General features: G+C 41.8%; 1 protein-coding gene across 2 annotated transcripts; it reads right to left on the bottom strand.

Moving 5' to 3' along the window:
* Nucleotides 1-2,368: 2,368 nt before the first annotated feature.
* LOC121600310 (arylsulfatase B-like) lies at nucleotides 2,369-10,035 on the bottom strand. Of its 2 annotated transcripts, none has more exons than XM_041928779.1 (5): nucleotides 9,312-10,035; nucleotides 8,744-9,133; nucleotides 6,502-6,754; nucleotides 6,182-6,339; nucleotides 2,369-4,560 (listed from the first exon to the last, which is right to left on the bottom strand). In XM_041928779.1, the coding sequence occupies exons 1-5, from the start codon at nucleotides 9,426-9,428 to the stop codon at nucleotides 3,697-3,699; spliced, it is 1,782 nt and encodes a 593-aa protein (XP_041784713.1). In that variant the 5' UTR covers nucleotides 9,429-10,035; the 3' UTR covers nucleotides 2,369-3,696. The 2 variants fall into 2 exon arrangements, with proteins under 2 accessions (XP_041784713.1, XP_041784714.1); XM_041928780.1 differs by lacking the exon at nucleotides 2,369-4,560 and adding an exon at nucleotides 5,032-6,028 and having other exon boundaries at nucleotides 9,312-10,030.
* Between the last annotated feature and the right edge of the window lie 4,741 nt (nucleotides 10,036-14,776).

Raw genomic sequence — 14,776 nt, forward strand, 5'->3', positions numbered from 1 at the left:
GTTATCTCGCGAAACGCGAACGCTGACTGTGACCGTGTATCGAGGCAAATAACCACAGACAGAGAGAAAATTTTTGCGTACGAAAGACAACAACCCATTTTTGTGGTGCATAGGTACACACACAAAAAATTGAGGGAAATATAAATGTTCAACCTGTCCGATATGAGCAATGCCCCCGGTGGTGGTGGCGGCGTCGGCGGCGGCAGTTGATTGCGACGGGGTTTGGCCGGTAATTGAAAAGATTGTTGCTAATAAATCACACCGCTTTTGTTACGCGACACACTACTTCCGTTTTTTGTGAAAAAAGGTACATTTACATCCAGTTAGATAGTGTTGTCAAGTGGGCGAGTTCCGTGTGGAAGTAGTTGTATTTCAACGACATAATTTGTTTTTTAAAGGTGTTACTTTTAATGGATAAAGTGGGCAAAACATGTTCTTACTTATCCGACTCGAATTACTTGTGCGATCTATAAACCTTTTCAGTTTAATGGTAGTATCGCAAGCTACCGTCTTTTAGAAGCGATTGTTGTTGTTCGAATGCCAAACCCGTTTTTTGCAGGCTCGCACGATTGAGAATGACTTAATCAAAATTTTATTCATAGCAGCTTCCGGCAGCGGATTGATTGAGCCATTGAACGAAAAAAGGGCCGGCCAGGAAACGAATCAATTGGTGGCTGTTGCCTTCGTTATGGTTTCTTGTGTGCGTGTGCGTGGTTCTTAGTGTTCGATCAATGATTTTCTAAAACTGTAATTTAGTAAAGAATGTACTTATTTACCACCTAAAACGAGGACAGTAAACTCTTGTCAAGTGGGTTACATGTAATAAAGAACATAGATGCAACTAAAAGTAGCATTTGTTTGCATCGCCCAGCGCAAGGCCATACAACTTCTTGGCAGAATGCATAAACGATCTCATCGTCAAAGCGTTGTTTGGATGTTTTGTTTGTCCTACGACACATACGACACCTGTTTGAACAGCCGGAAGCTTTTCCAGTAGAATTAACCGCATACTACCGCTTGGTAATTCGAACTCCACAGAACGCGCGCGATCATTGTTCAGCATTCTCGGCACGGAATAAAAAGTGAACACTTTTGCGGATAGAGCACCCATCGACTGGGGTTGCACAAAAGCAGAACAATGGCTTAGCTTGCCGGAATAGTTCGTCAGCCGCCGCGGTCAGTGGTTGGCCATCCGATCGGCTCGGCTGGACCGATGGATCCCAAGGGCCCAGTTTGCAGTGATAATAGATGAGCGACGGGCGTCGGACTAGAATCGCGAACGTGATAGGAAGCTGTAGGCTGATAGGTAATAAGTAGTGCAGCGAGGCGTTGGGAGATATAAACGTCTGTGCTATATGCACTGATAAGTGTGGTTGTAAGTGAGCTGTCAGTTATATGTAGAGAGTATTTTTTGCAGTTTAAATTCTACAAATATTCTAAACACTAAATATTCTACATATAACCCTTTGAAGAGTGAAATTTCATGTAGCCCGCATCAATAATTGCTTTTTTGTCAATTTTTGAGATTCATAATAAGATCTCTATAATCTAGGATTGTTTTGCTTATGCATCCAACTGTTTTACTTCTCATACAAATATTACAGCATTGCAAAGCTATCATTTAGCGAGTGACTAACCAGTGCGGATTAAACTGGTTTTTTCCATTTTCACTAACATATTATATGACCAGATGTTTAGCTACATGATAGTTTTTATACGTAGTTTGAGTTATTCTATAACATGTTGGCCATAGGTTTAATTACGGAATGGATCAAACTCTTTATGCGCACTGATTACACTGCTTATGAGTAAACCAATACGTCACAGAAGGAGTTTGGCACACATTAGTGTTTATGGCAGACCTAGCTCGACTACAGTTAGTAAATCGCGCGAATAATCGGGAATTCGAACAAATTCCCTTAAACTGGAGCCTTAAACTTCCCTTAAACTGCACCAGTTTAAGAGAGTACAGAAAAATTCCTTTAAAATCAACTGTGAGGCGGTTTTTTCGTTACTTTCTTCTAGATTCGCTCGAAAACGATGTTTCCTATCGTTATAGTTGGTCATGTACCCAATTTATACGAAAATAATATCCATTTTTATAGAATAATGTCAGACAAAATAAACTTTTGTTTTTCATCAAAAAAACCATAGCTATGAATGAAAAAATACCTCGAAGGCATTGTCCATTGATAGAGGAACGTCTAATTTACGAACACGCCAAATCTTAGCGCTTTCAACACACTTGATCACACACAAATCCACAATTTCAGGCGTATCGAGTACTAATCGAGCAGATATGGTAAAACAATTTCGAGCAAATGTCACTTGGATAAATAATAACGAAATTCAAAAGGGTCTTTATGGCAAACTAGCTTTTTTACAGATAAGACAATAAAATCTAATTGACAGATAACATGATGCTTTTTCACTTTCACTAAGATGTAGTACTTAGTAAGATTACTAAACTATCCTCTGGATTGTTTAGAGTATGGAGTGAATTTATCGTTTGTGAGAAAGGATCAGTTGATTCAAAATTGTATCTTTTTTATGGATAAGACTAAAGAACGCTAAGCTTTGCGTCGTTATTCGTTTGTGTTGAAGCGACTCCAACTCGAACAGAAGGTGTTTAGAACGATGCCAAGAGACTAATGAGACTTTTGGAATAATTCTAGCTTGATTAATATGTTTGCATTAGTGTCTAAATATTTTTTTTCTGTAATGCCCCACTCATCAATGACTCTCCAGCTTCTAGTAACCTTTCATACCGATGGTTTGGAATATGTTTACCAGATTAAATGAGAGATAATGTATTTATTGATATCCCATCGGACCCCATAAGGCCTCCAGCCGACCTTCTAAGTGTATGTGTTTAATGTTAGTGCGTTGTTAGAAGCTTTGGTTTTATTTTGAACCAAAGTTCTTGATGATTGTAACACTTCTATGGTATCGTTACGTCTTTGCTAGAGGTAAGCTTATCAAGAATTTCATGTGCTGTATTCTTTAATATTCATTCAATAATTTAGTTTTTTTAAAGCATTTGGTCCGATGGGTTGATATCGGGGCTGCCAAGATATTGTCATCAATTTATTGAGATTCAAATAAATTGATTGTGCCCCTGATGTAATTAATTAGCGACGCATCCCAATCTCTTATCATGCATCTACAATGTAAGGGCATTGACGTCCATCTTTCCGTTAGCCTTGAGTATTTCTTGAATATTGCTTTAGTATGGAGATAGAGATTTAATTGAATGTTATAAAATTTTGCTCTACTTAAAAAAAAATGCTACAAGACTGAAACGTTCTTTTAGATTTAAATGGTTCTCTTTATTATATCTCCAGCTTTAAGGTACCTTTCATACGCAATTATCACACTTTACATCACCTATAACGGAACTTCCCTCAAACCCTCATCTGAAACGCAAGATAGAAAGGTACGTTTATATGTGCATATGCTGAGCAAACTGACTATGCCATTCAACCCCTCTTCTTCTCACAGTTTGCGCGTGAATATGCAAAGATAAAATTGATAAAACTAATTTAATCAACAAGCTGGGCATGATTTTAAGATGATATTGCCTAGCGCGGAACATGTCCGCCAGCACCATGTTATCTGCTAACCAATTTAAAAAGGCAAACGAAACCCAGTACGGGTTTGGGCACACCGTGCGAACCATATTCGCGGGAGCATTATCTACTTGTTTGCCAGCTTAGCGTCTTTGGGTTCCGTTTTGGTTCTCGACCTCGTGCAGTACCTGTGGCCGCACCATAAAACGATAAGAATGAGTAGTATTTCAATTGCCGCGGCAAGGTACAGGATGTACGGTGCCATGTGCTGCTGCTCGTCCATTTCATCCTGCCACCAGGTCCAGGTGTTGTTGTGTAGGGCTGGGTCCGATCTACTGTCTGATGGTTGATTGCGTGGTGGAAGAGCGTCCCGTTTGAAGCGCTCCACGTCAGACTGTAGATCTTTTAACAACTCCGGATATTCGTCTGCCAGATTTACTCGTTCGCAAGGATCTTCGACGACATTAAAGAGGCAGGGTTTTACAAGCGGTTCACATGGAATGGCTTGAACATCTTCCGCACATCGGAGTGTAGCATTTTGACGAACTTCTCGTACTTGCTCTTCGGAAAGTAGCATCGAGCCACCAATAAACGAATCATTTAATAGTTGGGCAAAGTAGTCTTCTTCCGGGATTTGATCTTCTTGGTCGGACAGCTGCCCTAACCATCCATCATAAATCCCTCGCGCAGTAGTTCCATTGATATACTTCCAGCCCTGTTTCATGTAGCTGCGGTAGCCATATCGACGATCGACATTATGCATCACCACCGTGCGACCATCGACTGACGCCGATTGCAACGTTAGCCATTGGTTCTGGCCATCGATCGGACCGCCAGCTGGGATAGACTGGATGCCAGCCGCATGACCAAGTGTGGGCAACCAATCGCTAACGTGAATCCACTGCTCGGACACTACACGCTTCCGGGGTAGCAGAGGGCTCCATATCAGTGCCGCACCACGGACTGCTCCTTCCCAGGGTGAATACTTTTGCTGCGATAAGAGAGGGGATCGTGGAATTAACCCTTTTGGTATCTATTGAGAATTATTACAGAAGGATCTTATGGATTTTATAGACACAACATTACTAACATTCTTGTTGAAGTCTAGCCCATTGGTGCATAGTTAGAGTTTTGAGAGGGTTGTTTTAGTAATGTTGATCGGGATCTTATAATGTATGTTAAAAAACATCAAAATCAAGCATTTCGTCATCGTTAGTGGAGTTATTTATTTCATAACATTGATATGTTTCACAAAAACATTATTAATGATTAATCACAAGGCAAATTGTTGCTGTTTATTGTGTAGTCTGCTGTTGCAATTGTGTAGTATGCTGTTTATTTATTTATTTAGTATTATTTTAGTATCACAAAGATGAAGTTTTGTTTATTAATATTGTATGTCATGTTTCCTAACAATTTGCAGTTATTTTTTATTGAAACAGTTGTTTTCTAGTATAATAGTAGTTTTCTCTTTTGTTTGTTTAAATGCGAATAATGCCCATTTCTTTCCTCTTTATGATACCGTCATGCTACATTCAAGTCTTTTTTTCCATTTGCATTACCCATTCAATTTCACCCTTATCCAATCATTTTTCGCAACACATTTGCTATTCTTTCCTCCTCTAGATCTTACCACCATGTACCTTAGCTAGCAGTTTAGCTTCAACCTTAGCAAACAGTGCCATAAAATATTCCATAAAGCTCTGAAAAGTGCTGAAAAGCTGCTGCAAATTATGGGTCGGCGATTGCGTGCCCAATCCCTCCAGCCACCACGTCCAGGTGCCATTGTGTCGCGCCGGATCGGCCCTACTGTCCGGCGGTTGCTGGCGCGATGGAACGCTGCGCTTCCTATAGCCATTAACATCAGTTTCAAGCTCCCGTAAAATGTATGGATAGGCATTGGCTTGATTGTTACGCTCGCAGGGATCTTCAACAATGTTAAACAGGCAGGGACGCCTGAGCGGCTCACAAACAGTTCCTTGGGCGCTTGGACATTCTACCATCGCTTTGGCACGAAGCCGTTTAACGTCGTCCCTAGTGAGCTGCATCGAGGAACCAATGCTCTGTGAAGCGATCAGCCGTTTGTAATAGTCTTCGTGCGATATCTGCTCACCGTCCTTCAGCTGCCCCAACCACACATCGTAAGCACCTTTAAACGACGTTCCGTTGACGTACTTCCAGCCGCGCTTGATGTAGCTGCTGTAGGTAAACTCATTGTGAGCGTTATTCATCACAACCGTACGGCCACCGCTAGACGAGGAGGTTAGTGTTGACCATTGATTTTGGCCATCGATGGGACTAGCGTTGGGCGGGATTCTGATGCCCGCTGCATGGCCGAGTGTCGGCAACCAATCGCTCACGTGTAGCCATTGATTCGACACGACGCCCTTCCGCGGGAGAAGGCGGCTCCAAATCAGTGCGGCACCGCGTACGGCTCCTTCCCAGGGGGATTCTTTTTGCTAAATTTAATGATACGGTTTTGTTATTGGTATGTTATTACGTTAGCACTTTTGAAGTTATGTGTTATTAATTGTTTGTTAATATATCTCATCGGTTATAAAATTATCATATTGCTCCCAACGATGCAATTAAAGGCAAAGCACACCACTTACCCCACGCAGTGGATAGTTGGAGCCGGAATTGGCATGAATTCCCAGCGTCGGGGCACCATTGTCGGCGTAAAACAGTATGATGGTGTTGTTGAGCATGCGGCGCCTCTCCAAGCTTCGATAGATCCGCCCAACGCCCGTGTCAATCCGCGATACCATGGCTGTTGGGTAGAAAGCAAAAGTCCATAGAAACGGTAAAACGATGGAAAGCACGAGCGAAACGGGTTAAAAACCTGTCTGCACAGTGGTTGCCGCCCCGCACCGTTATGACCCTGACCGTGACAGCCGCCGCCCGGGTGCGGTTGCGGTGCAAACAAACTAACCTGCCAGCGTGCGACGCTTCGGATCCTGAATGTAGTCGAATTTGGCAATCTCATCTGCTGGCGCCTGCAGCGGATCGTCCTCGTTGCCGGTGTGCGGGGCAAGATGGGTGAGCACCAGGAGCAGGGGTTTGCTTCTGTTGTGGGAATCGATTAGACGGACGGCTTCGTCGTTGAACAGATCGGTCGCATACGTTCCGTTCGCGTCGTAGTTGACGGCGGTGTTGCGTCGCATGTCCAAACCGCGGGCAGATGTCTGGGAAGTGATGCAATTTTTAGCAAGCAGATTCAGGGAAGGGGACGGTTTGTGGTGGGATGAGCAACATTGCCAATGTCCAAGAGATGGCTTCTTCGACGAAGAGGATTGAAGTTTATTTTGGAAAACGAAAATGTGTCATGCGAAGAATGTTTGATTTTGTTTCCAATTTTCAGGAATAGATATTTGCACTTTAAATATGAAAGCAGTAGGTATTTGAAATATCTTTTTTACCGGGTAATTGTTAATGCTTTTTTCATCTTAAGGTTAAGAATGATCATTAGCAGTCGCAAATATTGAGTGTAGAAAATTACTTTCAAATGGAAATAGATACAAAAAAAATCTATTTTCTTGCTAGACTTTCAGTAGATTTTATGATTTAATGGTTGCATTATGTATAACGACGTCGACCACATTCAACAATGTGCCAAAAGTGATCAAATTTATTTACATCTTTTATGGATTGATGTGACCTAGTCGATTGTGACTCCCAGTCCAATTCTCATGGACTTATTATTATAGTGCTGAAGATTTAACTTGTTTCTAAAATTTAATATTGATTTGGTTCTTATTAGCTTCTCTTTCCTTTTTGTCTCTTTCTTCTTCAATAGATTATGATTATTATTGTTTGTTTTAGTTTTCTTATTATTTTTCTTTGTATTTATATTTTTAATTTTTTATTAGGAATTGATGTTTATTGTTTGTTGTTGTTTAAATTTAAAAGGAAAAAAATCGTGATAAAAACTTTGATTAATACCTTGATTAAAAAAAATATAATAATAAGAATAATAATTATATGAATAATAAAAAAATAATAACAAAAATAATAATAACAAAAATAATAATAACAAAAATAATAATAACAAAAATAATAACAAAAAAATAATATAAATAATAATATAAATAATAATAATAATAATAATAATAATAATAATAATAATAATAATAATAATAATAAAATATAATAATAATAATAATAATAATAATAATAATAATAATAATAATAATAATAATAATAATAATAATAATAACAATAATAATTATAATAATGAAATAATAATAATAATAAAAATAAAAATAAAAATAAAATTTATAGTAAAAACAATAATAATAATTAAAAATACTAGTTAATAATAATATGAAAAAGCAATACGTCAAAATAACATGAAGATCGGAGAAAAGTAATAGCATCCCAAAGGCTTCTAAACCACAATTCTTTTCAAACATTAAAATCACAAAATTATTGTTCACTTACACTGTTTTCCGAGTCAGTTTCCAATCTTTACATCGTTATTCATCGCTTGCGAGGTGTTTTTCAACAGCACTGTTATCAGAAATACATGATAGCTGTTGAAAAATATTTGGCAAGCGTTGAATATTATTGCTAAGATTGGAACCTGAACATGAAAACAGGTAATGTGTTTGCTATTTCTTTGCCAAACTGCCAATGAGACAAATTTAACTATCGGTGTACTGAATACATAATTGAGGCTAAAGCCACAGAGGCAGCAGTAGGTAGTGGAAAGAAAAAAAAAAACGCAACGGTTTAACCGAGATTAGCCACCTCCATCGAACTGCTGCAGATAAATCCAACCTTCATTGCAAACCATCATTGTTCGGGGTTGCTAAAGGTGCATATTCCGTTGCAGTGTAGGAGTCAAAGTACGCATTACTAATTAAGTTCATTGGAGATAAGGTACCGTGCGGATAAAAATAAAAACAAGCCGACCATGAAGTGCGTTGCGCTAAATATAAATTCAAACCTGTCAACGGAAATGCAATTGCTGCGTCCTTCAACTAAAATCCGGCAGCGGGATATTATTTTACCCATGAGTTTCGGTTCTTTGTGCGCTGCTTTTGAGATGGATGAATTACAGCGCAATGGTGACATAAAGAAGTGATTTAGCTGTGGCCGAAGCAACCACCCGTCACGTTCGTTGTGTGGGAAGGAAGCTCCAACTCCAGCGTGGCTATAAAATCATTCCTTACCTCGTTCATCTGCAAGCTGTGGTCCCAATAGTCGATGTACGGGCCGAGATAGCCAAAGTGCGAGTCGAAGCCCCGGTAGGTCGGTGTGTACGCGCGCCGGAAAAACCCAAGATGCCACTTGCCGACCAGATGCGTGCGGTAACCGGCCTCGCGGAAGTACTGGGGCATCAGCTTCTGGTCCAGCCCCAGACCCCACGGTTCGTCCGAGATGATAACGTGATCCTGCATGCCGATGTTCATCGGATGCTTGCCGGTCATTAGGGAGGCCCGCGATGGGGTGCAGAGCGGCGGCACGTAGTGGCGGTTCAGTATGATACCGTCGTACGCGAGCGCATCGATGTTGGGCGTCGGGATTTGGTTCGACCCGTGGAAGCTGACATCATTCCAACCCTAGGGCAGAAAGAACGACGAGAACACACGTAGATTGGATAGATTGCATCGCTTGGAATGATCGAGAGACACCTGTCATTACATAAAACCGATCGATTCGGTTTTCGAGCAAACACACGCAGACACACTCGGGACAAAACCCCTTCAACATCGGGTCACCACTACTACAGATCCTTACCAAATCATCAGCAACAATGATTACAATGTTGGGTCGCTCTTGGTGGGCAGTACTCGCGCCACCTCCTAACCACAGCAGCCACAGGGTCACTAGGTACGGCCCGGCGCGTTTCATCATGCACAGTTCACACACACGTGTCCACGGGTACGATCAGTTTCATCAAATGGAATTGTATAATATCAATAATTGTGGCGGTTTGTCGCGGTTTTTACACTGACTCCATTGCACAAGTCAAACATATCCCATTTGCAGACACTCTTTTGTTTTGTTTGCTTTCACCCCCTCGTTATGCTCGTACACCGTTGTTCACTAAACTGACAGAGAGTCGGTGGCGCAAATTTACACTTCCCGTGATCGTATGCACCCTTGGGTGTCGTTTCGTCTATTGTGTTTGTTGATCACGGCGTGTTTGCTCTTTGGCGCTCACTGCTTCACCACACGTTTGGTGTTGCTGCTTCTGTGCAGGCTCGCGACAGACTGATACCTGGCGGGTCGTGCGCCGTACACTTTTATTAGGTTTTTTTTTTTAGTACACCTGCCACGACGCTTGCTGTTTTCCCGTGGTGGGTAAGGGTGGGCGAATTTGCCGGCGACTAACACAAAGCAAGGGAGGGCTGTCGGCAGTCTGGCAGGTTTGGTGGGGGCAGGAGTTCTAGCTCCGAGTGGCACGAGAACATTGCACGGAATCGGGCACGGTGTGACCGGTTTTATGGGGTGCCTCAAGTTCAACAGCTCCACTGACACTGTATCGACACGAAGAAGCGGCCCGAAGGTTCTTTTCGGGTGGTGGGGTTTAGGAAGGTTTGCACATTCCGTACCCCTGCTGATAGGGCACGCGTTATCTAAATGGTGGCACTGCGTTGATCCTATGCGCGGTGGCCTCGTTTTTGGATCTTTACGAATCATTCCAAGATGCAATTTGGAGGGCACACAGGCAATGTGGAGTGGGGGATCATTCGCTGCACTTGATGCTTTTATTACAGGAATCACTCTATCTTCGAGGTAATTGGGATTGGACAGTTTCTCGGTTTCTTTCCTTAAAAGGATATCTAATTCAGTTAGTGAACTGTTAACTGTTTTAGAGATGAGTGTTGCTATAAAATGAGATCAGAATACGATCATGACACATTTTTTTGTTATTTTGTTTAATTTTCTTTCTACTTCAAATCTCTCGACAAAGTTTGTAGTTTTTCTCCGATAACTAAAATAACGATATGGAAGGATTTAAAGTGTTGGATTGAACTTGAAATCATGTTTATACAATGTCTTACACTTCATATTTGATTTGCAACGCAAGGTTTTCATATACAATCCGTTTCAGACTACTTTTTTTTTCTTTGGCACAACATCCGTTGTCGGTCAAGGTCTGTCTGTACCCATTAGTGAAGTGAGCTTGGCTGTCAGTGACTTATTGATTACCCATAGCAGGATAGTCGGTCCTACGTATGGGGGCATGGTCTATTCGGGTCTTGAACCCATGACGGGCATATTGTTAAGTCGTACGAGTTGATGACTGCACCACCAGACCGGCCAAAGTCTACTAGTTATCGGTATTATAGCGTCATAAATCCTAAATCGTGCATAGTGTCAACTTTGTGTAGAGTAAATCTGTCACTGGAATCTATGAATCCGGCGTACTCGGGATGTGTGGAATGTGCGTCGTTGTGTTGGATCCATAAAGCTACCTCTCACTGAAGAGCATCTCATTTGCCCGTCACATTCAAACTTGACGATATTAATTTCATTCTCTACAAGGCCAGAATAAAATTGAGTATGTCCAATTAAGGGCTTGCGACGACAAAGTCAGACTTTACGACAACCGACAACAAGTTAGCTAGAACGGATTTACTATGACGGCAAACACTGTAAAAATGACAAGAAACGCATATTTTCAATTTCAATTTTAAACCTCTTTTAGCTTGAGTAAAGGCATTAAATTGCGATGAGTTACTCGTGTCTTCAGTCTTTCACATGGCGTATTAACAGTAAATGTTTTCAAGTCTTCTCTCGACTGCCCTACGGAAAGCTACCTTTTTCGTATGTAATGTGCTGTTTTGCGTAGGTATCATTCACTAAAATTACAGCTTTTTCTAATGAGTTGTTCAAGTTGAGCTATATCCAAGTTACAAATCTTGCTTAACTATTCAATGGAGAGGCCATGACACTTCTTCACCGGCATCATACAGTTTCATACCGATAGACCTTTTTATGGTGGACATTTCATTGCAGTGATCCCTTCAGCAACTTAAGTTTTAAAGTAATTTATATTTATATATTCAATTATGTATGTTTTGGCTAATAATGTGTTAGTTCTTCTTAATCAAAAGATAACAAGCTGATAACACGCTACTGTTAAATAAATAGGATGTTCAAGAGAAATTATTATAATAAGGCAGAGATAATACAATGAATTTTCATAATAATGCATAAAGAATGAAATTGAAAGAATTTTGTGCACCAATTCTACTCTAATAGTTGTAATGAAATTAAAAAAAACAAGCAATTAGTGGCATTGGAAAACTGACAGAGGAAGCGTCCAAGTCATACACACACCCAAGATGACCAACATAGCTTCATCAAGAAAAAAAAAACGGGTCATACTCCATCGAATACAATGATATTCCCTACCATCCTTTACGTAGCCCGCCAAGAACCAATAAATGGATCTGACGCACCACTTATCAGAACACAACTGGCCAGTTCCACTGGTGCAAACAGCTGGTTCCAGGGTCTCTGGCATTAATGGCTGGCTCCAGGGCCTGCCTTTCGAAGCAGGAGAATCTAATGTATCCCTTACGTAGCTCACCAACAACCAACTAATGGATTCGGCGCACTACTTATGATAACACAACTTCGACATGCATATGGCCAGTTCCACTAGTGCCAATGGTTGGCTCTAGGGTACTACCTTCTGAAGCAGGTGAACCTAATGTATCTGGAATTGGCCACTTACAATAACCAATGAGTGAATCCTGTTGTGACCTCCCAGACCGTGTGCAAACCGTAAATTCCCCCAAATAGATCCCGAATATCCACTTGTGCGCGCGCGTGTCTCAAACCTATGTTGACTCTTTCTTATATTTTTTTAAATTTAAATTTCCATATATAAATAAAAAATCTTATCATCATCATCAAGATCGTGATGACAACTGTACAACTGACAACACATTACATAATGACATAGGACATCTACACATATTTCTATAATATAAAGGGATGAGCTGTGCAAACGGGACTTTTTCTTGCACTGTCGGCAATTTTCCCAACTGTACCTTCAGGATCAGTGTGTCCTTAAATCGAGGGATAGAAAGGCCTTTCCGCATAACGATTGTACATTTTTAACGATCACAGCTTTGCCTTTATGTGTCTAACAAAAGTTTAAATTCAAGCCATATTTCTTTCTGAATTGCTCCCTGCTATCGTTTTATTTCTTGAGTTGAGTACTGCTGATAGGTAAATTCGTTTGTTGTTTTGGCTTCCCAAGATATTGCTTGATAGAATTTTCTGGAACTTTCATTACAAAACCTTACTCTTTTAACACGCCCTTGTTTTACATGACAAATTATTGTTGCGCTTCGTTTGCAGGTTTCAATTTTATTGATTTCATTTGATCATGCGTTGCTTTATATTGCTCCCTTATTTGCCTGGCTGCACTTCAAAAAATCTCTCACCCAACAAAGAACCGATTGAAACCAGTCAGCAGCAACGTGCACATGGGAACGTGTGTTTGTCTGCCTCTTATTTGCGCAGCATTAGAATGTGTGTAGATGAGCAGTCACTGTTGATGCAATAAATGAGCTTGGAGCGAATTATTGATATCACCTCTTAAAAATAAACGACAAAAAATGGAGAACCTCCCAGAACCTTCATCACAAGCTCCAATTCTAATCAATATCACGCGTGTGTGTGTGCGGTACAATTTTACTCCCATGCAAACCCACTCGGTACGAACGTGCGTGCGTGCATGGTTTTGTTCGCCCCAATCTTCCCTCCCCTCAGTCCCCCGCACTAATGATAGGATCGATTAAAGGACACGTACGGCGTACATCCTAGCTCCCTATATGACCACCATTATCAAAAAAAAAAACGAGCAATCAGAGACAGCAGCGAGGGGTCGGGCAAGGGGGCAAAAATTTCACTTCGAAACGAAATCCATAAACCGAACGTGCCCAAGTGGTCGGTGGCGAATTATTGTCACTCTTTAGTCACCCCGAGTCCTTTCCAGCCGGGGGTTGCCGTGTAAATTTCGCACCACCCGCCTGAACTGTTGGACTTGAATCAGGAGGAACAATGGCAGCTGGCAGAGCGAAAACAAAAAAATATCGACAGCGAAAGCATCAACTCCAAACACTCTAGTGCAGATTTTTGCAGACCAAAGAAAGGGATGCTGGAAGCTGGAATAACTGGGGACAGAAGAGCGGAACAATTTAACGGAAGCGGCAAACACACAGAGACACTCATAACGCACCAGCCTACCGCGAGGCGGTGGTGGCCCGCAGGAATGGAAGAAGCCATTCCATTTGCTCGAGCTAGAATGAATTTGAATGTAATATTTGCGGCACGAGCGCCGCCGTGTTAGAGGTCGTGCCTGGTCGTAATCAAACCGCCATATCGAAGGGAATGTGCGGCAGAGGGACTGGTGGGTAAGAATGTGGAGTGGCCGGCCCAGTCTCGATCAAGGCCGCCAACCGCCGAGACGTCGGGACGGGGTAAAGGGAGTGAGTAATAGGAACAGCATAAAAAAACGACGCTAAAACCCCCTGAAGGTATGCAAATGGGGATGATTTTGGTTTTCGACCGAACCGTCACACACATAGCACGGGAGGGTACGTAGAGTGGGCACAGTAGTAGTGGTAGTAGTACAAAGGCAGTAAAAAGCTTCATTATCATACGCGTCACAGATGATTGCACTTTTGGAGGAATCCGGCTGGATGTCCATTAAAATGTCGGCCTGTGTGTGTGTGTGTGTGTGTGTCTGTGTGTATGATAACGAAAAAACAATTCCAAGCGCACGTGGCTGAATGTGGCGGAAACGGATGGCCGGTGGCCGCTTTGTAGGGCTTTTCGAGTGGCGATCTCTATATCATAGACTGTCCGCTCCGGTTGTCAGTTCCGGTTTTGAGCGTTCCGGTAGGTTCTAGAACTATTCAACTTGCTGCACGAACTGCCACAACTGCCCGACTGTGTCCTGAAGCTAAAGGCTTGGTCCAGTTTCTGCCGCAAAATCCCAGGAGCACTTCAGGCACTGCACTCCCCCTGCAAATGCTCAAACTTGTAAACGGCTCAATGTCGACAACCAAACATCACGAGTCGGAGCGTACCTCAAACCCTTGGAGGCAGTCCGAGTCCCGAGACTCTCCTTGGCAAGGAGCTGCAAGGGGACAGCTGCTGCGGGTGTTAAGTTTGCACACAAATAATCGCACATTACGCTTCGACAGGCTTTAATTGAAGGTAGTTGGTTGGCT

This window comes from Anopheles merus, chromosome 3L (genome assembly GCF_017562075.2).
Source record: "Anopheles merus strain MAF chromosome 3L, AmerM5.1, whole genome shotgun sequence".
Classification (NCBI taxonomy): Eukaryota; Metazoa; Arthropoda; class Insecta; order Diptera; family Culicidae; genus Anopheles; species Anopheles merus.

Bases quoted from the DNA above. Each gene is read 5' to 3' on its own strand.
- LOC121600310 (XM_041928779.1), bottom strand. From the start codon at position 9,428: ATGATGAAACGCGCCGGGCCGTACCTAGTGACCCTGTGGCTGCTGTGG. The intron at 6,340-6,501 runs GTTAGTTTGTTT...TCTACCCAACAG, and splicing joins GAAGCGTCGCACGCTGGCAG to CCATGGTATCGCGGATTGAC. The intron at 4,561-6,181 runs GTAAGTGGTGTG...CTCTTATCGCAG, and splicing joins CCAACTATCCACTGCGTGGG to CAAAAGTATTCACCCTGGGA.